At 41.0% G+C, this 27,914-nt stretch overlaps 1 protein-coding gene across 6 annotated transcripts in view; it reads left to right on the forward strand.

Moving 5' to 3' along the window:
- Nucleotides 1-27,543, forward strand: part of fndc3a (fibronectin type III domain containing 3A) — a 54,341-nt gene extending 26,798 nt beyond the window's left edge. For all 6 annotated transcript variants that reach the window (XM_078956611.1, XM_011482314.4, XM_011482315.4 and 3 more), the window contains 23 exons: nt 4,887-4,963; nt 5,052-5,298; nt 5,420-5,728; nt 6,828-6,886; nt 7,575-7,741; nt 7,828-7,887; nt 7,962-8,100; nt 9,602-9,655; nt 10,547-10,671; nt 10,845-11,019; nt 11,195-11,281; nt 14,676-14,814; nt 15,171-15,239; nt 15,334-15,452; nt 17,422-17,527; nt 18,347-18,522; nt 18,644-18,757; nt 18,846-18,995; nt 20,848-21,191; nt 21,611-21,823; nt 21,942-22,108; nt 22,930-23,054; nt 25,080-27,543. In XM_078956611.1, coding sequence (XP_078812737.1) covers nt 4,887-4,963; nt 5,052-5,298; nt 5,420-5,728; nt 6,828-6,886; nt 7,575-7,741; nt 7,828-7,887; nt 7,962-8,100; nt 9,602-9,655; nt 10,547-10,671; nt 10,845-11,019; nt 11,195-11,281; nt 14,676-14,814; nt 15,171-15,239; nt 15,334-15,452; nt 17,422-17,527; nt 18,347-18,522; nt 18,644-18,757; nt 18,846-18,995; nt 20,848-21,191; nt 21,611-21,823; nt 21,942-22,108; nt 22,930-23,054; nt 25,080-25,406 — 3,548 coding nt within the window. In that variant the 3' untranslated portion in view covers nt 25,407-27,543. The remainder of the gene's footprint in view (nt 1-4,886; nt 4,964-5,051; nt 5,299-5,419; nt 5,729-6,827; nt 6,887-7,574; nt 7,742-7,827; nt 7,888-7,961; nt 8,101-9,601; nt 9,656-10,546; nt 10,672-10,844; nt 11,020-11,194; nt 11,282-14,675; nt 14,815-15,170; nt 15,240-15,333; nt 15,453-17,421; nt 17,528-18,346; nt 18,523-18,643; nt 18,758-18,845; nt 18,996-20,847; nt 21,192-21,610; nt 21,824-21,941; nt 22,109-22,929; nt 23,055-25,079) is intronic.
- Nucleotides 27,544-27,914: the final 371 nt, after the last annotated feature.

Here is a 27,914-nt window from a genome sequence, read left to right on the forward strand (position 1 = left end):
AGCTCGCTACATACGCTTCACATAATTGGACCGCACACACCAGCCGCATTAAGACTCTCCTTTTATACTCACCTCCCCCACCTAACTCCAAGGATATGCACACAAACATGCGCTTGCAGACTGTTCACTCACAGCTTCTGCTGTAAGAAGCTTTGAGAATGACTGCGCTCGAGGCTCTTTGTGCCGCTGCTTTTTTTAACCAGACTAAAGAGTAAGAAAGTGTGAGAAGTGTGCTAAAAGAAGGTGAGAAAAGACCAAAACAGATGTTTTAATAAAGCTTTCTCTGTTTAGAATCACATAAAGGATGATTCTATTTCAGGTCGACTGTTTTTGCTTTTCTGGATTCAAATTACCATGTCTGAGCTCGGAAGATTTGTTTTTTTACAGACAGGAACTTGGGAGGAAGCTGAGGTTTTAAAGTACATTCTTTATTTCTTAAACAGACTCCAATAATTCATTATCTGGGGAAAACAAGAAAAAAAAAATCAGGCCCCTGCAGTTGTGGCCTCTGTTTGCTCTGGTTGAGTCTGGCTCAGAGCCGAAGCCGCAGCAGGCTGTGATGTTTTGTAATAAGCACAAGCATGAGGTTACTGATTCCCTTCCTTCCTGTAAACATCAGTCACTCCAGTGGGATTGTAGGAACCATGCGGCTGACTGACTTGACGTCTCGGGGAAATCATAGTTTACTAACATCTGGGGAAAAAATAGCTGTTCTTATTAAAGTCTTCCGTTGTTTGCTTCTGCTCTGCTTCCTCCTGTGGGCTCTGGTTTAAACAGATCAACATGAAAAGTGTTTCCTATTTTTCTGACTCCATCTGAGTGTAGGGAGGATTGGCAAGTTGTTGGATGCTTACTGGCATATTTTGGATAAGCAGCCTGGCCGAGGGCAAGTGTACTCATGCATGGCTGCCTAATCTGTCCATAGAATGTTAAGCTTACTGCAAATTATTGCTCCTCTAATTGATGGACGTTTCCTGCCCTGGAAGAAAACGGTGGCGTGCTGAAAGAGAACTGTTCGCCAGATTTTCATCTAGAAAGAAAAAAAGAAAAAGGGAAAGCAAACAAAAAAAAACATCATTAAAGACCCACTTCGATGAACACTGTGTTTTTAACATTTTCTTATGGTATTTTTCTGATGATAAAGGAAATAAAAAAGAAAATTGCATTTTTGAGTATTTCTTCATTCAATGGTTGTAAATCAAGGAGCAACAGGGTTTTAGTGATGTAGAAAATACACTGGGCGGGCCACAAACCCTCTGCTCTACTCCATTCTGATGCATCCACTTGTTGACAACTACATCCACCTTTGTTTTCCTCGTCTGATACTGATACTCAAACCTCTACGGCTGGATAGCTGCAATATTGCTCGCCATTTTTTTGCACTGATAATGTTAGGTTGGGAGTGGGAGGGGCTGTAAGCGAGTGGAAGAGCTTGTAAATGCAGAGCTCTCAGCAATGCCAACAGTCCCGCCCAAAACTCAGAGACAAATTTCTGATGAACTACTGCTGTTGTGCAGAAACTGTCTTAGAAAACAACAGGTTTTTCCAATTTTGGTTAAAAATGGGCACAATAATAATTAAAGAACCAATGGGGATGTTTGACAGTACGTCAAAAGATGATCTGGGTGGGTCTTAAATTATTGTAACTGCTGCTTTTGTCTGTCACCAATAGTTCAGTATTTGGTTTTTATTTATATTGTTTAATGTTCTGCCTTACTTCACTCGTTTTCTGATATTTTTTGGGGGGAAATAATTTTAATCAGTAATCAAACATCCTACATAGTTTTGTGGTCCGTTTTACATCACTTGAGGGCTCAAATGACAAATATGTCTTTTTTTTTGGAATTATTATGGTTTTATCCTGTGTTTTCCTCCATTTTTTTACCTGTTTCTGTTAATCCAGGCAGCTTATAAAGAACATATTTTTGATCTGTTATTTCAGTCCCCCACCTAAAGTCAAGGAGTCATTTGTACAGCAGAATTAACCTGACAGTGTGCTTGGATTCCTGCCAATATTTTAACACTAAGTCTGCTAAATTTCCTCCGTCTGCAGTGTGCCTCATAAGACCTGTGTGAACTCCTAGCCCTTATTTTTGTCTTCTGTATTGTTTTTTTTTTTACTTTATGAGATGGATTATTTCTCAGTGTGGACTCACAACCTTAGCACATCTTTGTATAAATGTGTTCAGCGTGTATCTGGCCTTCTCCCTTGTGTGTGCGTTTGTTTTTCCTCCCCTGGAGGATGGCTGATGTTTTTTCTCATGGCTGCTTCTTCTGGAAGGCTGGCACTCCACCGCCACGTCAGCACAACCGGCGCTCCCGTTGACTCGGGAGGGGGCAGGGCGATGTGGCCTTTTGTTTTATTTATCTTTTTTTATTTACTTTTTTCTTTTTTTACCAACTGCTGTTAGTAGTCGTGCGTCAGTTTGATGTAAAAGCGATGCCCCCAACCGTCTCCCCCCGCCCACCTTTTTTTCCCTTCCCCCTCCCTCTGCAACAGTTGCTTTAGTGTCATTCATCCTAGCTTCCATGTGTTACAAGCCCTCTTATCCCAAGAGTGTAAAAGCTGGAATAAACCAAATAAATGGACAACAAAGGATACTAATGCGATTCGTCTCATCTGCTGCTCGTCAGCATCAGCAGCACTAAGTAGAATTGCCTTTATCAGTCATTAGGCAACTACACAGCCGAGTACTTTGAGGCGTAATGTCCACCTAATTTATCTTAAAAGCGAGTGGAGTTAACAGTAAACACTTTGAACTCCCACTCGAATTATATTCTAATATGAAATCAATAATGGATGAGCCGATGCAGCTGCCCCCTCACTGCATTCAGATTTAGTCTTGTTCCGCATGCTGTGCTTCCAGGTAAAGAAATGGCTCTGTTTGTGTTTGTTGTCCCACTTTAATATGACCTGCCTATCTGTTATCGGTTTTATGTTAGAGGGTTTATTAGCTGTAGCATGTGCCCTGCAGGATCATTGGTCTACACAGTGTCGTCATAGCTCTCTGTGATGTGGATGCGTTTTGTTATGGCCTGGCTGATAGATAGCACGGTCCACCAGGTCAGTGCGATAAGATCATGACATGGTATACCATCCTGGGTGCTTGACAACATGAAATCATAACAGCAGATGTGTCAATGATTCAACACTGAGCTCGGACCCACACATTAAGGAGCTACTGCCTTGATTTTTTTTTTTTGTATTTACCAACATCTTCCTAATAAATGGAAGAGTAATGCTCTGTCACCTTGCATAGTCAGTTAAGTTTGAGTAAAATCTCTGTGTACTCTAGAAAACCCCTGATATTAGTGATCAGTATTGCGATGACGATATAACTTGCGATACATAAACAAATAGCAAAACAACCAAAAACATAATTTCCACTCCAACAGTTTAAAAAAAGAGTCAACATCAATTATACTCCAAATGACCTTCGTCTGCATAGGAGGCGAACACCTAACATAAAAGAGCTCCGTCTGATTGGTCAACAACGTGACGGGGCCCAACCGATTGGTCAAATGCATAAATGGATTTATTTGATTTGTTAAATACGTCAAGCTGCCTTAAGATTATTTTAACACATTCAAGGTAAACATTCATTGCAATTTTTGCCATCTTTTGCGATTTGCATATTGCACAGCTTAATATTGCGATAACGTTAAATTTGAGATTTGTTGTGCAGGTCTCGTAAAGTCCCTTCATTGTTTATCTTTTTACTATAGATGGCTATGCAATTTCAATTATTTATTTAGCCTTAGCAGATCAACAGACGTACTTTGTGAGACTTTGAGCTGCAGTAGAATGGAATGAAATGTCTGCTTTGAGCTATAAAAGTTTCTTTGAATGAAATCAGTGAGAACATACGGCTGCTCACCAAACCAGCACTCTCATATGCAGCACCTATTATAATCCCCTAGATTGTTGTTGGTTTAGCCTTTAGTTTGCACTGCAAAAGTACTTGTCATATTCTATTGCTTTAGTGTTTCACAGTCTTTGCTGTGTGGAGAACAGCAGTGAACTCTGAACTTGAGTCATTTTTCTTTTAGGTGTTTACTCGGTAGTTACTGCAGCTCCTCCCAAGAATTTCTGCTTCCATGTATGTTTTTAGTGCTGTTAACATTTTAAATCCTGCAAATTTATATACATGTTCAGCATCATTGGACTGTGTGGTGCTTGTAGAGATCAAAACAGCAAACTATATTGTAAAAATTAAAATCCCTCCCCCTTCAAAGAGTTTGAAAAAATGAACTTGGCTTTGTCTGAATGTCAGCAGGAAAAGTTGTTCAGGTTTTTTCTTTTTTTTAGTTTTGTTGCTTTTGACATCATCTGTTGAAACCACAGCTACAGAAAAAAAGTGGATTTTCTTGGTAGGAGACTGAATCCCTGTCCTGTGCTGCTTGTTTTCTGCAGTTTTAGCCCACTGTTTGTTTCATGGTTCCAGAAGAACAGAAAAGTGCAGCTTGGCTGAGAGATGCCTGTGTTTCCCTCTCCAAGGGTTTCTGCTGAGCTGTCACTTCTCTGAGCTGAGCTAAGCCGCTGAACTGGCCTCAACAACAGAGCAAGAAACTTTGTTTCTCAGCACTTTTGGAAAGTGGTCTGCTTGCATTTGCCAGTATTTGAGAAATGCACTTTTTCTTCCCGCCTGTTTTTGCAGAATGTTTAATCATAGTATTTTTTTTTTTTACAGTCAAGCAGTGAAAGTTTTTTTAAATTGTGTACTTTAAAGAAATCCGGTTGAAAATAAGTGTTTATCATTTTAATATACTTTTTTTTATTAAAAATGATGAGAAATGTGTTGTATTAGGCACTTTACGAAGAATTAAAGAAAATGTTGTCCGCCTTTAAAATAAAGGGAGCGTCATTGATTCCTGTCTCCTCACAGGTCCTGCTCAGGTTCCCATGATGTCTCCAAATGGTTCAGTGCCTCCAATCTATGTGCCTCCTGGATACGTTTCACAGGTATTTCTTCAACTCTAATTCTTTTCAGCTGTTAGGTGATCATAGTCTCATGGATTATAAGCAAGCCTGGCTGTTTTTCTCTTTCTAGATCATAGAAGAGAACGGAGTGCGGCGGGTTCTGGTTTTACCTCAGCAACCAGATTTCCACCCAGGGGGACATTCCCCGCTGCATCATCCTCCACCTCCTCCCCATGCACACATGCCTGCCTTCATCCCACACCCCGCCATGATGCCCCCTCCTCCTCACCTGTACACAAGCATGGCAGGAGGTGTGGGTGACTTGAGCTCCCAGTACATCTCCCAATATCATCCTGCCCATATTTTCTCAGAGCAGGGTGAGTTCAAACCTACAACAGACCATTCTCTTAGCCAAAAGCCTTAAATAGTCTTTTAACATATTAATACCACATCGACTGGCATTTAAGGTTGTGACTTCATCTATGTTGGTTTCTTCAGTCTCTGCAGATTCTCACCCCCAACACGGACGCCCAACGTTTGTCCACAGAGACGACCGAACTACCAAAACACACGAACGTCTCCAGAAGAAACTCAAGGAGCGTCAGGGAGGTGGTGGTGGTGGAGGAGGAGGAGGAGGAGGCCAGGTGAAGGACAGTCCTCCATCCTCCCCGCAAAAGTCCTGCAACAGCCCCCCAGCAGTGGACATTCACAACGGCATTGGTGGGAAAGGACTGGAAGCAGAGCACAGGCATCCGGTGACCTGTCCAGACAAGCAGATCAGCAAGGGAAAAAACGGGGAGTCAAGAGGTACAAAAGGCTGCAGTCCAGAGGTTTTACAGTTTAATGATGGGATGGCGTGTTGCCCTATGGTCACAACAGTTAATTACATCTTGTGACTTCATAAAGGCTCTTGAAATCATTTGGTAGTCTATTACTGCAGTAAAATGAAATAAAAGAAACGCAGTATATGATTTGATGATTTTATTTATTTAAGTGTCATGCACTAATGTGCCCAGCCCACATGGGCTTATATGACACTGAAAGACAAAATACATAAAACGTATAGAAACATGCCCATCACAAAAATCCAATAACCCCCACTAGTCAGAGTCTAACGGAATACAAAGTGTCCATGCCTTTGACACAAAATTTGCCAAACAAAAAATGTCATTTTCAAAAAGCCAACGTAAAATGTTATTTTCAGATAACCAAAACAAATCAGGAAATTTCTTTTCTATTACCTCACACATACAAATTCTCTGTTTTTGGTACAAAGGACAATAAAACAAAAAATGAAATTCATCTTCCACCACTTCCAGCTCACAGACCTCACAGAGTCTTTCCTCCTCAGGAACACCTTTAAAGCGCCCTGCTTCCACCTGTAGGGGGAGCACTCCTGCTCTAGGTTGAGCACATAGGGATCTTTGTCCTCTTTTCAAGTTGTACATAACATATGGCTCAGCAGAAAATGTGTCCTTAATTTGCAAATAAGTCTGTAATTTTGGTTTTTGAAGCAGTTTCATTTTCCATTCTTTTTCATAATAACCAACTAAAGTTTCCTTAACATCAACTATCTTACATTTCAAACAATTTAAAAATAAAGTTCAAACTTCTGTAGAAAAGAGTCCAGTTTTATGGAATGAAACCAAAAACCTACTAAATATTAAAAATGTGTGTAAATTTGACAAACTATGCAAAAACCATGCAAATATGCATTTGAAAAGATGTTCCTGGTATAATTTTACATGTTTTTGTAATCAACACTTTCTACGAAAGAAAGATGAAGCACGTTGTAGCGACGAACCAATCTGATAACATTTAAACAAACAAAATTTCTGCCTTTATTCTTAAAAACCTTGTTTTTGTGAAAAAAATAAATAACAAAATGTTCTGTTGTTTTTTTTAGTGCTTGACAAAGAGGCTCAGGCCCTGATCGCATTTCTGAGTACCATCAGTAAACCCGTGGTGAGTATTCACCTCCTCTTGGTTTTTATCGTTTTAAAATACTGTGTTCATTTTTAGGCCCTTGTTGAAAATTGTGTTTTAAAATCCACAAAGACTCCCTTCAAATTTCCCAGACTGAAAACGAGGATTTATCTCATACAGTGTGTGAAAGTCGGAACTTCCTGTAAAGCTGCAAAAAGTAATTCAGTTCAGAGCTGTTGAAAATGAATACAGGCAGGAAAGGAGCAGCTACAAAAGAAAGTGCTTATTTTCTAGCACTCCAACAAACTATTCATGTTTGAATCAACTGCCAGAAACCAAAAGTGGAAAGTGAAAGCCTTGGGTGAAGCTCCAGGGTTGAGTGTTGGAGTTACGGACTTGACCTGATTGGACTCTTCCACATATAATTCCCCCCCTGCAGTATAGTTTGGAGTATTTCTAAACCTCTGAATAGAATGAGAAATCTCAGGATGGTACAGCACATCCCTGCAGCTGGGGGAAAAAAAAAAAAAAGCGTACCATGGATGCATTGACTTGATCCAAGTCTCTCGCTTTTTGTCAAGTGCTGTGTTTTAAAACCTAAGGGAAAAGACTTTTTTATTTTAAAGCTCAAATTGTTGAATTTGTGTGTTAAACATTTAGCGGACACTGTTAAAAAGCACTGTTTTGTGTTTTTACAGTTGTGATTTGTCCAACCTTTGCATTTTAGGTGTCAGACATCCAAGCAAGAGGAGCTGAAGTCAGCTGGGTTGCCCCTGCCAGGCCTGAGAATGAGAATGGCAGCGTGGAAGATGACTCCAGCTCTCCACAGCCCCTCAGCTATGACATTTCTGTCTCAGTTGAGGGGAAAGATGGGAAATACCAGACTATGTATTGGTCAGTCCAAACATGAAGACTCATTTCCCCCCGCTGTCAAAGTTTTAGCCCTCACATCCAACTAACCGTGACTTTCTTTGATGCAGTGGGGAGGAACTAAGTGCGACTTTAAAAGGTCTACGACCGGCGACCGATCATCACGTCAGGTTGGCATAAACTACTGCCAGCTTAACATCCTGTCCACACAGACAGACCCCATGTAACGGTTATTTTTTTCTAGGGTCCAGGCCATGTCCAACTCTATAGTGGGAAGCCCATCAGAACCTGTGAGCTTTACGACTCTAAGCTGTGAGCCAGACCCCCCCAATCCTCCAAAGAAGGCCAGTGGGACCAAGAATGCCCTTGTTCTCCAGTGGAAGGTAAAAGGAAAATATAGTTTTTAAATGAATATATGCTATCTACAGGAGGATTGACAGTTAATGCCTTAGTAACAACTGTCTTTACAAGTGGATAAGGGCAGTCTGCTTGGAAAAAATTAGCAAACCTGTGCGCAGGTGGCACGCACACATTTTTTAAGGTCGTAGACCACTCAGTAAAGCAACATTACATTTTTTTCTAAGGGCGTGACACATTGTTTTCAACCCCCCAAGTCTTGGACATTTCCTGCAGTGGCTTCGATTTGTTTCATTACAAAGCGTGACGCCAGCCGCGCAGCTTTCCTTCCAGTTTCACAGCATACCTCAGGATCAACCATCCATGCTGCTCACCAAATGTCAGTAAAACTCAATGAGTCTCACTTCCGTGTTCAGATCCACCCCTTTACAAAGCTAAAAGTTAGTGACAGTGAACCCATTTATGATTTTACATGAGCATCTTATCACAGTCCTTTGACATTAATGCCATTAATGCAGAATAATCCCAGTCTTTTTCATCCACAGAATTAAACGGCAATGTTGAATTTCTGTAACCGACTCCAGCTGCGCTCTTTAAATGTCATCATTTTCCTGCATTTGCTTAATGACTGCTGACTGCAGAGCAGCACCACCTGTTGTTTATCTTAATGCTCCTGACTTTGGGCATTTTAATGAAAATACTTCAAAAGAGCTTCAAGCATTAATGCCGAGCGGTTTGGTCGCAAACATAAGCGGCACTGCTGTGCAGGCATTTTTTATTCAACCTTAAATCAAAACATAAAAGATCAAAAATGGCTGTTAGATAAAGCTGGAACAATAAATCATTTGAACAAATTTACATTTAAAAGTTGGCAGTATTTTTAAGTAATCCTGCTTAGTTTTGTCTTGTATGATTCTTTCATTTGGTCAATAAAAATGGATTTCCTACCATTGTTTTCCAAGCAGTTCAACAATTATGTGTCAGAAATGAAGCCGTTAAACATACAACCTCATTGTAAAAGGCATTAGGCGCAGCAGTATTTAAGCACAACACCCAGAATCAATTTTATTTTTTGCTTTAACTGCATTAAGCATATTGGTAATCCTGTTCTGAGGGCATGCTTGGATGAACATACTTCTGCCATGTCCAAATGAGATTCAGAATTTAAACATTGCTCTTTCCTGGCAGCAGGAAGCACACTCTCTGTGGACTGTTGAACAATAAGCATCCATCATCTTCAGCTGTTTCACTGTTGCCTGGATTGTTTGTTATCCCTGTTTGAGCTTAAATCTTCTAAACAGTCAGCAGCACAACTTTTCTACCCTGAGTAACAAACTCTTTTATGCGGCCGTTGCTCAGAGGTATCCACCTGATGGTACTTGAAGCTAAAAGCAACATGTCAGTTGGATAAAATGTTTAGTACTGGATCTGTGAACCAAACATATCCTGCATTCATATTTGATCATGAAAGGCAAAGACATTCAAGTTTTCTCGTTACCGTTGACTAATCGGTCTGCTTCATATCAGGCTTCGTGTGACAATGGCTCCAAAATTCTGAACTACATTCTTCAATGGGATGAGGTAACATTTTATTTAACAGATTGTACAGTTTACATTTCTTTGTTTTACAGTGGTCCCTCGCTATATCACGGTTCATCCTTTTGGGGTCTTGCTATTCTGCGAGTCTTTTAGTAAAAAATTTTGAGTCATTTTTTGTGTTCTGCATCCTAATAATTTAAATTAATTTTCAATGTGTTCATTTTGTTGTTTTATAAAGTGAGTAGGTAGAAGTTTACAGCCTTTAAGACCCACTCCGATCATCCTCTGATCTATTTTTCTTGGACATAGTTTCTGCAGAGCAACTGAGTTGTTGGCATGGAGCAACCCCGCCTCCCTTCCCTTGTTCTTACCTGAGAGCTGTCTGTTTACAATCTCTCCCGCTAGCTCACAGCCTCTCACACCCCCAACCTAACATTACCGGTGCAACAAAAATGGCGAGCAGTATTGGAGCTATCCAGCTGTGGATCTAGTCGTCCACAAGTGGATGCATCAGAATGGAGCGGAGCTTGTGGCACTCCTAGCGTATTTTCTACATAAAAATACAATTTTTTTTAAACAGCATTTTTTTCATCTGCTCCTAATGTACAACGCTTTGAATAAGGAAATATTAAGAAGTGCAATTTGATCTTAATTTTTTGTTCATGTATATATGTATATAGATGTCCTCCATCATCAAAAAATGCCACAAGAACGTGTTAAAAACATCAAAAACACTAATTTTTTAAATCACAGTGGGTCTTTAAGTAATCTAGAATAGCTGAAAAAAAATAAAGTTAACCACCTTACAGATTTCACCTCTGGCAAGTTACTTTTAGAACATAACTGCTGTGATCAACGAGGGACCACTGTATATGTAAAGACGATCTTATTGGTGTATTTCTTTAACTAAACATGTTTTCTTTGTTTGGAAAGGGGAAAGGCACAGGCATTTTTGAAAAGTGCTATAGTGGACCTCAGAAGCAGTACAGAGTGACCAAGCTTACTCCAGCTACAAGATACTCGTTTCGCCTCGCAGCAGAAAATGACATGGGTGTAAGGTAAGAGCTCTAATGAGTGCAGTTATTCCATGGGTGGTGCCCTCACCGGTCTCCATTTTTATGTTACTGTCTCTTCCACTCACTGTCCCCATCTGTCCATGTGCGTCTGACACACTTTGCTGTCTCTTCCTCCCATTCTCTCCCATCCTCTGTCTCTCTCTGCCCTTCCCCAGTGAGTTCAGTGAAGTGGTGGACCTGTTCACCTCATGCAGTGTGCCATTGCCACCCTTCCCTCCAGAACTGGAGACGGCGGGAGTGACCTGGTTGTGTGTGAAGTGGCAGAGGCCCAGCAGTTCTCCAAAGGAGGATGACATTTCCTACATTTTGGAGATGGAGGAGGAAGGCTCGGTACGCCAAAGTTGGATTATGTCCAGTTAAAATATTTATCTGTTTCTTTTCACGGTGTAGTAAACTAAACATAACCGGTGTTGAATAGTTTATGTGGTTCGTGTGTTTTTGTTGCATGGTGACCTTAGGGATTCTTGGTTATGGTTCATCCTGAGTTTTTCCATCTTTGTCTCAGGGATACGGCTTCCAGCGGAGCTACGACGGTGAAGAGCTTTCCCACACCATCAGGAATCTCCACAGGAGCACCAAGTACAAGTTTAGGGTAAGTGAGGTCAAAACGGGATATCTGGCGGTTTAATTTAGAAAGTATTGTCTACGTGTGGAGGGGGCCGACGTCGGGGAGGGCTGCTGTGATAACGCCGGCCTTGTGACTCATCGGTTTACAGGATTTTGCCAACAGAGCGGTGGGCAGCTGATAGTATGAACAGGACTCTGGTTTTGATCTTCAGTCAGAAGCTCGGGGAGCAAAGTGTTTGGCCAGTATGTGGCCTTTTGGCTGGCACTGATGTTAACAGGGTGTTGGGACAGACTGCCCCCCAAGTCACTTTGCTATTTTCAACCTTTCATGTTTCCTGTTTTTTCCTCTTCTCTTTTAGTGAAAGTCTAGACTTTTTTGTGCAGTCAGAAACAATTGGCTCACATTTCTGAATCAAATGGCAAACTGTAGATCAAGACCTGAAAGGGATATACACTGGTCCCTCGGTGGCCCGGCGGCCACATTTGGCCGCCGAGCCTTGAGTTTGACACATGTGGTTTACACAATCAACACAAATCAGCAGATTTTGTAGTGGAGGAAAGCAGCTTTTTAATATCCGCTTTTGACCAATACGCACCGCTTTACATTACTTTAAACTAGTCAAGTGTTGCCTAACGACAGAATCTGCTGAAAGTATATGTTAGTTGTGTAAGCAGTTCAAGGGTTTTAGTTGTCTAAAGAATCAAAACACTGCAGTAAAAGCTATGCTGTTAACATCTCAATGTTTGGATGTAGTTTTTATGTCTGTATTGGTAAAAATCACCAAAGATTCGTCTTCATTCTGACTTATTGTTAACCATGGAAAGGATAAGTTTACAATCATAGTGTCTGGACGATTGTTGGTATGAATTGACACCTACTTGTTTGATTTCATTGCACAAGACCTGCCTTATGACTGTTGTCGTCCAACCGATCCGCCCTCAAACAGACGGATGTGTTCAGCTTTTGCAGTGGCACTCCATTACATAAGTCGGAGCTGGCAGCTGGATCACAGGTGTTTGCATTGGTTATCTGCCTAATAGCTGTTGTTTCCTGGTTTCCTGTTCCCAATGTCTGCATGAAATGGGAGATTTTTCTTTTTCTTTTCTCGAATCGACTAGAAGCTGAGTTATCCACAAGTTCCTGTGGTTTATCACTACAAAAAAAAAAATGTTCCTGATGGATAAATGCTTTATCAAGCAATCCCACTTTCACCAACCCCCTCCTCCGTTCTCTTTTATTCTAATTATCCAGCTGCATGGCCTGAGCGGAGGCAGAGGACTGTTCGTTTTGTCTTGGTTGCGTATACGAATGAGCTCTGCTCCACAGGCTTTTTAAGGATGTTGTGTTGTTGCAGATGTTTCTCGTTGAAATGCTACTGGAGATGAGGTGGTTTGTGAAATAATTGCAGTTTTCCTGGAATCCCATGATTTTGGTAAAAAAGGTTTTAAATATTAACTAAAGCATGTTATCGCTCTTCTACACCTGCCCTGATTTACTTCCTTTGGCAAAGGAAAGAGAAGACAGCTGTTTAGAAGACGGAAAAAAATGCAGTTATTTCAAAGTATTTCTTTCTATTTTGTATTCTAGGAAAGTTTTTTCATTTTTAAAGTCCAAAAATTGTTTTCCGTCAATGAATCATAACTTCAGCAAACCCCTTTTTTTCTCTATCCATTTTAAAAGCCTTTTTTTAAGCTTTAGCGTCGTGATATTTTGAATAGTTATGAAAATGTTAATCAATGTCTGAGTTAGCACAAAAAGAAAGGACAGCTGTTTTTACTGTACCCGTCAATCAAAAGAACACACCCCTCAGAAACCTTAACAATCTTAACATTATCGTCATGTTTATTACATATAGCCACAAATGTCAAAAGGTTTCATTCTGTAATGTGTCTATATATTTCACAGAGAATAAAATGTGGCTCTCTTGCAGAACAAGCCCCCTAATGGCTGCATAATGAATTGCTTTGACTTCAGTTCCTTTTATTTTGAGAAGTTTTAAGCTAGGAAGTCAAGTGATTAGACAAACACTCAGAAAAACATGTTGCATGTTTGTGATTCTGATTCATTTTGTTTGTCACAGACGTCAAACTTTGGTTTGCATATAATTATATTGTTTTTATTTGCAAATAAAATGAAAACATTCCTTTGAACAAAAGTATAAGAAGCCCTAAAGCAAAATCCTGTAGGTGATCAGACTTTGCATTTGACTTAAACATCAGTCTTTCAGCTCTTGTTTGTGGGATTAAATTCAATGTTCCTTTATTTTAAACCATATTTTTTTTAATTCCCCAAAACCTCATAATGCTACTTCTATCATTGTTCTATTGTCAGAGCAATCATCTTTATGTGCTACGCTTTTATTTAGTGAAATTACACCTACTAATCCATTAAAACCAAATAAACCACAGTCATAAGTGATTTTCTTCATTGCCTGATAATTGGGGAGCTTGCACTCATAATATTTGTTCTCTTTTTAGTTGCCAAAAAGGGAGAAACATTTCCATTTTGGTGTTGACATATTTATGCTGCGTTTCACCTCTGATAAAAAAAATGTTTGGAGCACTGAAGCAAATCAACATTAATTGAATTGAGTATATATTTAAAAAGGGGTTTGGCTTTAGTAACATTCAGGAAAACGCATTTAAGTCTCTGTGTACGGCTCTGCTACAGCTTTAAATCCGTCTCGACTTTAAAGCCCCACTCTGAAAATTGTTTGTTTTTTTAACATGTTCTTGTGTCTTTTTTCATTTATGAAAAATATTAAGCTCAAAATTGCATTTCCGACTTATTATTTATTCAAATCGTTGGAAATAAGAAGCAGATGAAAAATCGAGTTTTAAAAAAGAGCTTAAATGTGTCGTAGGGTATGCAAAGGGCGGGACACAACCTCAGCTCCATTCTGATGCATCTACTTGCAGACAAATACATCCACGTACGTCTTTGTTTTCCTCGTCTAAGCTGGAATCTGGCTCAAAACTGTACGGCTGGATTATTCCAGGTAAACTATCGATAGATCTTATAAACTGAGATCTTTCAGCGACGAGGAAGGTGTGCGCCTACGGTCCTGCCCACAACTGAAAATGACAGGGTTTTTTTTCTTTGCTACATACGGCAAAATCATAGTTAAAAGACCACTAGAAATGCTTTTACAATAGATCAAAAGATGATCGGAGTGGGTCTTTGAGTGAGGAGATCCATCATCAAAATATATTCAAGTGATTTAGAGAGGAAATATAGAATCTCACCTCCAAAGTGTCAGAAGGGACCAGTTTAAAAAAACAAAAAACAAAACAGCAACTGAGTTTGAAAATAAATTCTAAAATATAATCATCCAAATCTAATATTCTTGTACTCCTTCAACATCTACTATTTTCTGTTATTTTAATGCACACTGCTTTTGTCTTTCCACTTTTAACAGGTGGCAGCATACAATTCAGAAGGAAAGAGTAATCCCAGTCAGGTGGTTGAGTTCATCACGAAGCCAGACAGACCCAGCAGTCCCTGCAGGCCTGTCATCAAAGGAAGAGTCTTGCCTAACAGCTTCAAAATGGCCTGGGGTGAGCCTCCCTTCCCAGTTTCCGGATCCTAAAGCGGCTCAGTCTTGCTCATATTTCACAGCCTGTGAAATCCAGTTTGCCGATTTTGTTTAGTCATGGAGCTGTCCTTGACGCTAAATGAAACCAGTGACGTCTAAGGTCCAAGGTAGTCTGAGCAATGGATAGCAGATTATTTTATTTTGTGTTTCTGCTGTGAAGCTGTCTGCTTTCTCACTGCAGCAAAGTGAAGATGCTGTTGAATCACAGCTGGATTCATTTCTAACAATCACTGTAAAAACAGTTTTTCCATAATTGCTTATTCACACATTTTATTGTAATAACTTAAATTTTTTTATTTTTTTGGGGGGTGGAATTAGAGCCACCAAAAGAGGACGGTGGGTCAGAAGTCACAAAATATGTCGTGGAGCTGTCTGAGGGTTTAAGTGGTAGGTTTAAAAAATAAATAATAACATTTGAAATTGTGAAAAACACTTTATTGTAATAGATTGATTAAAAATGTTTGTTGTTTTGGTTTTCTAGGTTCATTTTGGGGGCTGGTGTACTCCGGGCCAGCCCTGGAACATGTATGTGACGGTCTGAAGCCTGGCTGCTCCTACCAAACAAGAGTTTACTGCATGAGTGAGGGGGGGCAGAGCCCGGTGAGTCATGCAGCATCCGAACACATGCATATATGGATGTGCACCCAGCTTTGCTCTTTGAACAAAAGGACAGAAAGTTTGATCACCTGTAATTAATGCAGCACCAAATGCCAAGCTAATTATTTTTAGACCATAACTCACATTTATTTACCCAAACCTTTTTCTTTTTAGAAAAGTTAAAAGTTGTCTTATTTTTAGAAAACTGAATCATCTTCTGACATTCATTCATTTTTTCGCTGTATCGTCTTTATATTGTGAGTCTTTATCCTTCTATTTGAGATTATGGAAACATTTCTTGGCTCCTCCCTGATCGGATCCTTTTTTGTTATTATTATGGTCTGTGGTAGTCCTGGACTGCAAGGACCAAATAGTTTTTGCTATTCTTTTTTCCTACTGCAACATTTTTGCCCCCGCCACATACTCTAAAATGTACCCAAATTAGCACACACCTAGAAAATGAAAATAAATGTGTGTGTGTGTGGGGGGGGGGGGGGGGTGATGACATCACAGCGGGGGAAACCATCAAAAAAGTGAGTGGGGCAAAAATCTCTAATGGAGCTTAAAAGAGAAAAGGTTTAAAGTTGAGCAACAAACATAAAGCAAATAATGGGCATGTCGAAAAGAAGTATTAAAATTATTATGGGATGGCCACAGGACCAGAGGCTTGTGGTGAAACTTGTCGAGTTTCACCTTTTCGCTCATCGTTCGATCTTCACAAAATTTCACACACAGCTCCAGGTTAAATCTACAACTGAAGTTTCCTTGACCTTTGGCCTCAACAAGACGTCGCCATCTTGAATCTTCCTAAAAGAAATCCCTTTTAGTACCAGCTACAAATTTAAACTCTTTCAGGGATTTCAGTCCGTCGCCTTCTCGAGCAAAGTTGGGAAGCTATTTTGGAAAAATGTTGGTTTTAAAAATTGTAGATTTTGAAAAGCTGCAGCAAGTAAAGCTGGCAAAAGGGAGGTTTCTGTGTTACTTGCATATTTTTTTAACAGAAATATTGTAAAATATGTAATACATGATTCCTAACGATACAACATGAAATGACATACTGTATTTGGAACGTGGGGGTGGTTAACAAAAAAAACCTCTGTTATCTGCTATGGAAATCAAAAAATTTGCTATTGCTGATTCTTCTAAAAGTTACATAGACCTGCGTGCCACCCCCAGGTGACCAAAACATAAAATGGTTGCTATGGAGATCAAATCAACAGAAATGCCACTATGTTGGAAAAAAATAATACATTTTGGAATGAATTTGTCGTGTGCAGCTTTGACCAGAAATGACCAGAGGAGCATTAGGAGAGAGCGAGGGTTGTGAAGCAGCCGCTCAGTCATTAGGGCATGTCAAAAGGGGGCAGGTTTAGCCTGCAGTTCACATACAACACCACTTGTGGCTTTAATTGCAATTATAGATTTACAAACACGAGTCGGAAATTGTCGTTTTTTATGGTTATGGAGTTTGCTTTCCGCTGTTTCTACACGAAACAAAACTTTCTAATCAATTAACCGTCCCTGCATGTGTCAGAGGATGCTTTCCTCAATTAGCTCGGTTTGCAGACGCTGCTCATTCATTTCTATATCAGCTGTTTGTGCATGCATTTATTCCTGATGAGGCTCACATGAGTCACAGTGATGAGTTTGTGCTTTTTTGGTGCAGAACAATGTGACATACGGCTCACATGTTTGACTTCGTCACAGAACTTCGCTCTGTTTTTCCTCCCGTGGGCTAATCTAACTCCAGCGTAGGAAATGGCACATTTGTCCGTCTGCCTAAATACAATTACCCAGTACGTTCACAGTGCCCTCCTCTCTGCTCTGTCGTAGCCTGGATCAAGCCTGATAAGCTGAAGGGAAATGACAATTGCATCCAGCAGATTTCGAGGCAGAATGAGATGATGGTGTGCGATTGTGAAGTCATTTTCTTTTGGGGCTTAATTGCTGTGTTGTTTTTCCTCTTTGAAAGATGTCGGAGACTCTGCAAGTCCAGACGCTAGCGGTGCCCCCGGGGCCTTGCCAGCCCCCTCGATTGGTGGGCAAACCTAAATCCAGGGAGGTCCAACTGCGCTGGGGTGAGTCATTCTGCGGAAAGTTAGGTCTGCGTGGGATGCATCTGTTGCTACGGCTGATGCATGGCTTTCCAAGCATTTCATATCAAAGTAGAGCTGGGCGTTAAATCGCAGATTTTTTCAGTCCAAATTCGACTTTTGATTTTGTTTTCTTCTACTCCACGCCGGCTTTGTAATGCTCTCTTATTATATTTACAAAATACAGTTTCGTAAATGTTATATGCATAAAATTTGTTGTATTTATCCGCCACATCTTAATGTCCGCTCCATGAAATTATAGTCTGACTTAAAAGTGGTCGGTGATCGCATGTAAGCGACACACGGAACAGCTCGATAGCATAGCATGATCGCATCGAAGCATATGGCATCGTAGCATCGGTGTGTAATGACACAGCTGTCTCCAAATCAACACTTAAATTTGAAATTAAAATTTTCTTTTGCTGCTGTAAATCCAACAGGTTTATCCCCCAGTTCTTACTGGATCCTTAAACTGAAGCTACACAGAGCCAACTAGCAGAAGTTAGGTGGATGGGTGGGCATTCTCCCGGCAGCTGCGCTAGTTTTTTTTTTTTTCCAGCCTCACGGAAGTAGCTCCTCCTTGCTTGTTGCCAATTTTTACATCTGCACTTTGCGAAAGACTGGCCCACTGACTTTACTCCAAACAACGATTAACCGATTAATTCAAATGAATCGGTTAGAACAACTAATCGCCCAGCCCTATATCAAATCTGTTTACTTTAACTAAGCATCATATTTGACTTTTGCATGCGCATCCCTGTAACCCTTTTCTGATTAACAATCCGGCTTCTGGAAACGTTTCAGTCCCACCTCAGGTAGACGGAGGAAGTCCAGTGTCCTGCTACAGCGTGGAAGTGAGCGGGCAGCAGGCTGAGGTGAGCCGGGAGGTTTACCAGGGTCCAGAGCTGGACTGCTCTGTGGGGGCCTTAATGCCTGGCAAAACCTACAGCTTCCGGGTCAAGGCGGCAAACAAGGCTGGGGTGAGGCCGACTCCTGAAGCTCATCTTTCAGTTACAGGAGCATGGGGCGTGTTTTGTGCTGCTTCAACTTCAACAATCTACTTTAAAAACATTTGCGTGCGTTTGTCTTCTGTGGAAACAGTTCGGACCGCTATCGGAGCGATGTGAAATCACAACTGCCCCTGGAGCCCCAGAACAGTGTAAGGCTCCTTCAACCACATCCAAATCTCCTACCTGTGTGGTTGTAAGCTGGGAGGTAAGACACCGTGCGTTATTACAGATATACCTGAAAATTCCCTAAAACTGCATTGTTGTGGGAGCTGCTCTTTGTCCCTGACTTGCAGGCCCCTCCCTGTAACGGAGCTCCAGTGACAGAGTTTCGTTTGGAGTGGGGTGCAGCTGAAGGCACCATGCAAGTGTGCTACAGCGGGTCAGCGCTCAGCCACGAAATGAGGGGTCTGCTCCCTGCAACCAACTACTTCTGCCGAGTGCAGGTGAGACGCCTGTTTGACATTTTATTTTGAGACATCGAGTGTTAGACTGGAATAAAGCTTTTGTCAACATTGAATCTGGGTTCATAAAAAATGTTCGATTAACAGATGAACAATTAAATGCTCACTGTAAAACTTACATTTATATTTATTTGTCTTATTCAGAAGTACAAATCATTGGCATTTTGAGCACAGAGACAAATCAATCTGGCCCTTAAAACTTTGAAGGTAAAATGTGATTCAGCCTATCACAATAAAGAAATTATACACACTGATTATAAAACAGCCAATGGACGAACATTATTGACTTTATGACGGGGGAAATTTGAACGTTGGCCCACGGGCCGGACTTTGAACATGCCTGTTTTAGAGTATATGGGAGAATAGGTATTAACACATTAGGACACTGAATGAAAACTATAATTATGTGTTCCGCAGTGATCAAAACATTGTAGCTTGATTAGCTTTATTTGAATGGACTATTGATCTTATCAGGCCTTTTTTTTTTTACTACTGGTCTTTTTTTTCTCTCTCTGGTTTAGAATGTAGCTATAACTAAGTTCTAGCTTTACATAAAAAAAGGCAATAAAGCTATAGAAAGATCAGGAAAATGTAGCAAATAGTAAAATATGACCCCCTTCCATGAAAAGCATGCTTTTCAACATTTTAATTATAACACAATGATAGAATAAAATATACACATGTTTAGGAAGAGTCAGACTCTTATTGGTCCATAGGTTATTTGTACAAAGTTACGGTGTTGCAAATTTTGAAAGTAGTCAAAATGGCCGCCTCTGTAGTTCTAGTGTTGATTCACAAAGGTCCTCTGCGTTTATTCTAGTGTGTATAAATACTTCAAATAAAAAATCTGGAACGTCCTTCAAGGACTAATCTTCTAACTCAATTTCAGTGTGGTCAAGGTTGTTCCAAACTGATGGGATTCTCGTATATTTTGGGTAAAACATATTTTGGATTAAAGATAAAGGTGAAGATTCCTGTAATACTACTCCAGCCAGTATGGAAATACCTGCTGTAGAAGTAAAGTAAAAATATATTCTGGATTAATTTGGCCTAATGTTGTGTCTGTTTGCTTTATTTTGAAAAAATGTATGCAAAGAATTCACTCGTGAGAAATAAACTCTTTACGTTAATTTCTGTCTGTTAAAAAGTGGACAGAACATGGATTGATCTCAATGCTTCTTTTAGAGTAAACAATCATTGAAAAATGTCCTTTGTTATTATATTTTACATTTCAGATAAGCGGTTGATTTTGCTTGTTGGTTCTTAACATTTCTTAAATCAAAGACAGATTTCTCTCATCAATCTACACTGTTGCGTTTAGTCATTTTCTGTGATGCTGTCATGTTTTTTGTTTTTTTTGCTTCTACTCAAAAGGGAGATGTTTTTAATTAGGAATAATTGCAATCAGAAACAGATTTTCTTTCTATCTTTAAGAAACATGAAACTGAACTACTGACATTTTCTGATAAGGCCTCAGCAGAAATTATGTCGGCTTAATGAAATTTTATTTTAAAAGCAAGTCAGTTTAGTGAGTCGTGATTCCAAACATGGAGCTAAAATGCTGCACATCCAGCTGTAACCACTTGTTTTCTTGACTTTTAAAATGACACAAAGCAGGAAGTTAGTTTGAACTGGTTCAGTTTCCTTCATTATGATGTTTGATCCAATGAACCTTAATATTGACTAAACTCTTCCATTATTACTAAGATTCATACTAACAGCACACCTGTTGAGCTGGTCTGTAATGATTACCTCACATCTCCCCCTACTGGTCATACCTGAGAATTACATGTGTCCACGCACGGGTCAGAGCTGTCTTGTTGCTGTTGTACAGGCGGCAAACCTGGCCGGCGTGGGACCCTTCAGCGAGGCGGTGCTGTGTCAGACGCCCTGCTCCGTGCCCGCCGCCGTCAGCAACATCTACCAGCTGAAAGAGTCCGAACTGCAGAAGTATGAAACCACAGCCGACAAAGACGAGGAAGATGAAGAGGGCGTCGTCTCACGCCCCTCGCCGGTCTTCTCTCCCTCCACCTGCCTCGGCATCGGCTGGGATTCTCCGTGCGATCACGGTTCGGAGATCACCTCTTACCTGATCGACCTCGGAGAGAAGCAGCCAGTCGTGGTCGGTCGCGTCAACAAACACGTCATCCAGCATCTGCAGCCGGACACCAGCTACAGGTCCCTGATAAAACATCACGGCTTGATTTCACATGTCTGCACCAATTGGCTCTGAAGGAAAATCAACCAGATTGATAAAACTTTTAAAGTAAATTGTTTTTGTGCTTTAAATGTGCCAAAAATGAAATATTAAACATACAATTTCATTTAAAAGTCCATTATTTATGGACAAAAATGATTTTCAACTTATATTCACTGAGATTATTAAAAAACTCCAAATGAAAATGAACTTTTGGTAAAAGTTAAAGGATGTAGAGCTGTGTACTCCATCTTCAACTGTGCAGTCAGTGAAGGAAAAAATCCTTTTAGCAGTGGAAGAAACACGTCTTTAATCCCTCTTTGATGTGTCTTTGCACCTGTCAGGTAAGCACCGTCTCTGTATCTCTTTGATGGTGACACTTCTCCTGGTTCTGTCTCAGGATCCGAATTCAAGCCCAGAATAGCCTGGGAACCGGGCCCTTCAGTCACACCTTTAAGCTGAAGACCAAGCCGCTGCCTCCGCAGCCGCCGCGGCTGGAGTGCACCGCCTTCAGTCATCAGACCCTCAGGCTCAAATGGGGCGACGGCCCGACCAAGGCCGCTTCCTCGGAGGCGCTCCAGTATCAGCTGCAGATGGGGGACAAAAACGGCAGGTCGGTGGCCCCGGCGTTCAGGCTGGACAAAAAAAAAAAAACGGTCTAACATTTGTCATGTTTACTTGCCGCTCATTAAACCGCTTCTCTCTGGGCCTCTATGTTCCCGTCATTGCAGATTTATACCCCTGTATAAAGGACCATGCCACACACACAAAGTCCAGAGGCTTAATGAGTCTACCTCTTACACGTTCCGCATCCAGGCCTTTAATGAGGCGGGCGAAGGGCCCTTCTCCAATGTTTACACATTCACCACCCCACGCTCTCCTCCAGCTCCTGTGAAAGGTACGTTCTCGCCTCGACATTTTAGCTTTTATCTTTGAAACGGCCCTTTTCACTTGTTCACTAGTTCATATGTGCAGGTCTGCTCTGCTGCAGCCTTTGAAAAGCTTTTTTTTTTAAAGCCAGTAATAAGGACTTTTATCAGTCCTGCAGCTCCTTAAATCCAGGAGTCCTTTAACTGTCCGGCAGTTGGTAATGCACCACAAAGAAAAAATACAAACTATAATTTATTTTTATTTATTTTTTTAGAATCTGGAGGAAGTTTTATTTTGTAAAACTGCTGGATTCTCCCCACCACATCCAAACTTTTCTCGACACGTGTCAAGTTTGAAACCGTTATGAAATAATCCTTAGCAGCCGGCATGGAAGCCGACAGCCCGGCGTGCTCTTCATCTCCACTCCCCCTCCTCCTTTGGCCACAAAAGCCTCATACGAGCGTCTTGAGCTGAGTTTTTGTGATGAACTGGAGGAGTCACGTGACCGCAAACCGCGCATATTGAAATGCGAATAAGCAGGGGAAGGCTGTAAATCCTCCTAACAGAAATCATATAAGTGTTGTCCTACTTTGTCACTTAAACTGTAAATAAGTCCCCTCACCTTTCCCCCTCTTTAAAATCTGTTGCATGAATGGTTGAAGAGTTACGGTAATTTAAAAAAGTGTCGACACCGGAGCTAAAGCTTTAGTGTTAAAGACAATACCAGCTTTTGCAGATGTTTATTCTCATTTTTTTAACAGAAAACACACAAAATGCTAAAATTTGGAGATTTTTCATGACAAAAACGTCATTTTTTAATTAGGAATCTCTCCTGTCTTTACCCCACAGCTCCTAAAGTGGAGCGTCTCGATGACAACTCCTGTGAAGTCACATGGGAAGCTCTGCCCCCCATGAAGGGAGATCCTGTTATCTACACCTTGCAGAGCATGATAGGAAACTCCGAGTTCAAACAGGTACTTGCACTTGGGGGTCAATCTTTACTCATGCACTCAAGTCCTGCCCGGTGACCTTCAGCCGACCCATCATCCATCACTGCAGCCTCGTTCTGCCGACCCAGGATACAGGTGGATTCAAGGCCTCATTGTTTTCACAGAGGTGTTTGTTTGTTCTTTAGTTGAGTCACGGCGGCTTTAAAAGCTCGCCTTTATGCAAAAGCGCCCCATCAGTAAGGTATGGCCGCTGTCACAGCCCTGCCGGCACATTCGCTCAGCGTAATGGCCTGCAGCCACGCTAACATGGAATAATGAGCTCTGCAGGCTGATGCTAATCTAACACGTATGTGACAATTGGATCAAGCCGCTGAAACACATGACAGTCCTCCCCTGTCGGATTCAGTCGATTCAAACGTCTGGGTTTATTGTAGGCAAAGGATGTTAGTTGACATCAAAAGTGAAAGCCATTTTGCATTAGAGACATTTATGTTAGAACTTAGGTCAGAGCTGGATGGCTCAGTCGGCTGCGTGTAGGACTGCTACACAGGAAACCAGGAATTGTTTTCTTTCCCCATTGTGGGACCTTAATGCGTCTGCCTAAAGCCGAATTCACACCGGACACGATCGCGCATCAGGGATGCCAAGTTGGAATTTCGAGTCAATGTACAGATGCGATCATAGGTCTTGCTGCACGATTTGGGCATTGGGCGCGGCACGGAAATGGCGTATACTTATATAGCGCTTTTCTACCTACAAGGTCCAAAAGGCTTAACAGTCACACACACATTCACCCAGTCACACACACACATTCACACACGTGCCAGCCAATCAAGGACTCGGCTTTGGCAAGTGACTCGATCAAAGGTTAGAAAATAAAATCCAATATGGCCGTTCTAGGGTTTTTGTCCTGAACTTTCATCTATTTTCTTTACCCACTGGGGCCGGGGGATCGAGCGAGCGATATTGGCTCGTAGGCGGTCGGCTGCCCGACTTCAGCTCCATTGGGTTATGATGTTTATCTTATGTTCATCAAAATAAAAAGACCCCCCGAGTTTTATTTTTGTTTCCCCCAGCCGGTTAATGCTCAAACTGGCTCACAGACAGACGGAAGTAACGTTTAAAACGGCCGTAACCAAGGCGCAACTCCTGCCAATGGAAGGAAGAGCACCAGGAGAGACTCTGAATGATCTGGTGAACTCTGTAGAACTCTCCAGAACGTATGAAGCCAAGCTCCTCGCTCAACATCAGCCATGTTTTCCATGATGTGGCAACCAGTGAAGTCCAGAAAAACATTGGCGTTTTCTCCGCCACCGGGGTATCGAGCAGTGTGCGTCAAAAAAGAGAGGTGGACGTGAATTTCACTCGCAAATGCCGTCCGGTGTGAATTCACCATAACTATTAAGCCACAAGGGGGCGCCAGTCTGAGTCTCCCTGCCTAGCCCGAATAAAATGCAGGGTTGTGTCAGGAAAGGGACGCAAAAACCACTGCCGAACCATGAATCGGTGAAGGTTGATTTGCTGAACGATGAGCATCCAACAAGTCCTGATTCACCAGGATTTTAATAGAGCAATACTCAGAAATCCACTTTTAGTCTGAATTTTCTGTCTTCCATAATGAGAGAAATACCACAAGAACATGCTAAAAACACCTTTTTCATCAGAGTGGGTCTTTAAAGAAAATAATATCCAGTAGCCGACTGTCTAATGTTAAGAAGATGCTGCCAATATCAATTTTATTTATTTTTTCCCCATATATATTCCTCACATCTTAAAGCCCCACTCTGATCATCTTTTATTGGCTCTTTTTTCATCTGCTCTTAATTCACAAAGATTTTAATAAAGAAATACTCAGAAATGCAATTTTGAGCTTTCTTTATGTATGTCTGTCATCATTAGAAAAAGGCCCCAATAACATGTAAAAATGACAAAAACGCATAGTTTATTTTTTGGAGTGGCTCTTGAATTTTCAGTGAAAGGCCCTTTTATTTATCTCTTTTTTTTTAAACAAGCTGCTTTAACCCGTCGGTCTTTGTCTTCCCTCCACAGATCTACAAAGGCTCCGCCACGTCCTTCCATGCTCAGAACCTGCAGACCAGCAGCGACCACCGTTTCCGTGTGTGCGCGATCCGGCAGTGCCAGGACGCCACGGAACTGAGCGGCCCCTACAGCCCCACGGTGACCCTCTCCCTTCAGCGGAGCGACGCCGCCGCCACGGGCGGCAGCTCCGCGGGCTCAGGGCTCAGAACCAGCGCGGAGTCCGCCCGGACCAGACAGAGTCTGACAGACGAGCAGTGTGCTTTCCTCCTCCTCATGGTCTTCGCCGTCATCGCCATCCTCATCGCTTTCGTCATCCAGTACTTTGTCATCAAATGAGCAGCGCCGCGCCGCCCAGCTGCAGGGTTATAGCTTTATTCTTCCCCCCATCTCTCTGTTGTTTTGTATTCTTTGTTTCGTACTGTGACTGTTTCCCGGTTCCAACAGAGTAATTGCATTAGCTGTTATGGGGTGCAGCAGGAGGAACGTGGCGGCGTGGGGGTGGAGTGAGCGCTGAACAGCGCTCATCAACCTCTGTTTGCACCTGGTATACCTTCCTGGCCTTCGTCACCCACGTCTGCGGCGTCCGTTCAGTTCAAATTCCTACATATTGGCAAAGGGAAAAAAAAATAGCATAATCATGATAAAAGGGCCCTGGCGAGGGGGCAGAGGGGGGAGACCGGTGCATATATCAAATGTATAGAAATTGTTATTTATATTTCCATGTCTCGTTCTGAACCGTTTTGATCGATGTTCCAGAAAAAAAGCGTCTGTGGGTGCGTCGTTTTGCCTGTATTTGATCGTGGGACCTGTCGGGCCAGTGTGTTTTTCCACGGTGAGGCCAGATCTGTAAAAACCTGCATGTTGTTGTTGTTGCCATGGCGGCACACAGCCAGAAAGCGTCAGGGCCAGTTGAAGGGGCTATATTTCCTGTCCACCCCCCACCCCCACCACCACCACAAAACAAAGAAGAGTTTCAGAGTCCAGAGAGAGAGAGAGAGAGAAGTCGTTCACGGTTTCAAATGTTCATTTCGCACTTTCCGACCTCTTTTGATGCTCAGAATGTTTAAGGATGCAAAAATGACTGGAGAAATGTTAGTATATTTTTGTACAGCGAGGAGACGAGGATCTGTGGGTTTGAGGAGGGAAAAAAAAAAAAAAAAAGCTCAGTATAAAGTTAGAAAACAAAAGAAACAGCAAGTTCTACTTATTTTTACTATCATAGTTCTACTGTAGCTTGTTTTTACAATCATACCGCTGCTTAACTCTGAAATATTGTTGTTCAGCACAAAAAAATGTATCCTTTCTCGTACGTTCTGTTCAATTTTGTCCTCCCCCAGTAATTGATTTTGTTGGGGTTTTTTTTGCACCTTAGTGGAAGAAAACTTTGACTGACTGCATTTTGGTCTTGTGATGCATTTTATAGAACACACTTTGAGATTGTGCAAGCCCTACTTGTGTTTTGGGTGTTTTAAAAGTTGTAGTATCACATTACACGTCACTGAAACAGCGAGAAAAAAAAAAAAAAAAAAAAGAGGAGAAAAAAATAAGTTCCAGTTGTTTCAGAGGCCTTAATTGGAGAGCGAAAAAAAATCTTGGGAGTATTTTCTTTTTTTTATTTTTTATTTCCATTTATGTTCCGATGTATTTTCTTTTAGGCTTAGAAAACGCTAAAATGTGTTTTATTTCCTCTTTTGCAGCATTTATTTGGTGTTATGTAATCATGAGAGAAATGGAAAGTAGTTCTAAATATTAAGATTTATTTTGGTTTCCGCTGTCAAGTCATACATGTGTGAAGTATATTTTTTTATGATATTGAAGTAATATAAGTTAATACTCTCCAGAGAAGACAATAAATCCTGAGTAATCGTGGAACGCAAATGGCAGATACAAAAATGTATTATCAAGTACTTCCTGTGAAACAAAAAGAAATTTGCCTTTTTCTGTGTGTTTATGTATTTGTAAAAGATTGCAAACACCGAGTCATTCGGTGGTGATCTGCCTGTAAGGTCTGGTGTTGTTTTTGGTTCCCAGCTGTCCAAACCAGGCGCCGGTACCCTGCAAAACGTCGGCAAGAATTACATGGATTTGGTCCCTCAGACATTCTGCAAATGTCCCCTGGTCATTGAAAGAAAATCGAATTCCTATTTTTGATAGCGATCGAAACGTGTGCCATTTTAACGCCTCTTCACCGCGGGCTTTACCCAAAGTCTTTAGGCTGCAGAGATTATCAGAAATGCTACAAAAAACATGCACAAAAAATTAAGACCATTTTTATGTAATTTTAATGTTTGCAGTTACCTCATACACCGTACATTCCAAAAAGAAAAATTTGTTATACATACTTCCAGACATATCACTTTACAATGTTCGTTATGGGGAAAATGTATAATCATAGATATGTATCTAAAGTGTATCTGTATAGCCATGATATCTACAAAGGATCCATGCACAATAAAAGATTTATAATTCCTCACGTTGGACTCTCAAGCCTTTTTTTTATTTATTTGACTTTTGTCTGTGGTTCTGACAGCAGTGTTCTGTGTAAATGTGCTTTTTTCATGACTCATGTTGTGGTTTTACATCAGAAATTGACAAATCTTTAATATTCTACACAAATCTAGGTAATTTAGTTTAAATGCAATGTTTAAAAATGTTTTTTTTTTTTTATTTAGAGACACTGTAACCATTTATTCATTTAAAAATTAACATTTGAATTTCTTCAGTTTCCATTTTCCAATCTACCCTAAATAATAATTTTGAAATGAAGTTTTTTTACAAATTTATCATAATTTACCCAACTTTCACATTTTTTATTTTATGGCATTATTAGAAAATTACTAAAAT

This window comes from Oryzias latipes, chromosome 13, assembly GCF_053564925.1.
Source record: "Oryzias latipes strain Hd-rR chromosome 13, Olatipes_Hd-rR_3.1".
NCBI classification, from domain to species: domain Eukaryota; kingdom Metazoa; phylum Chordata; class Actinopteri; order Beloniformes; family Adrianichthyidae; genus Oryzias; species Oryzias latipes.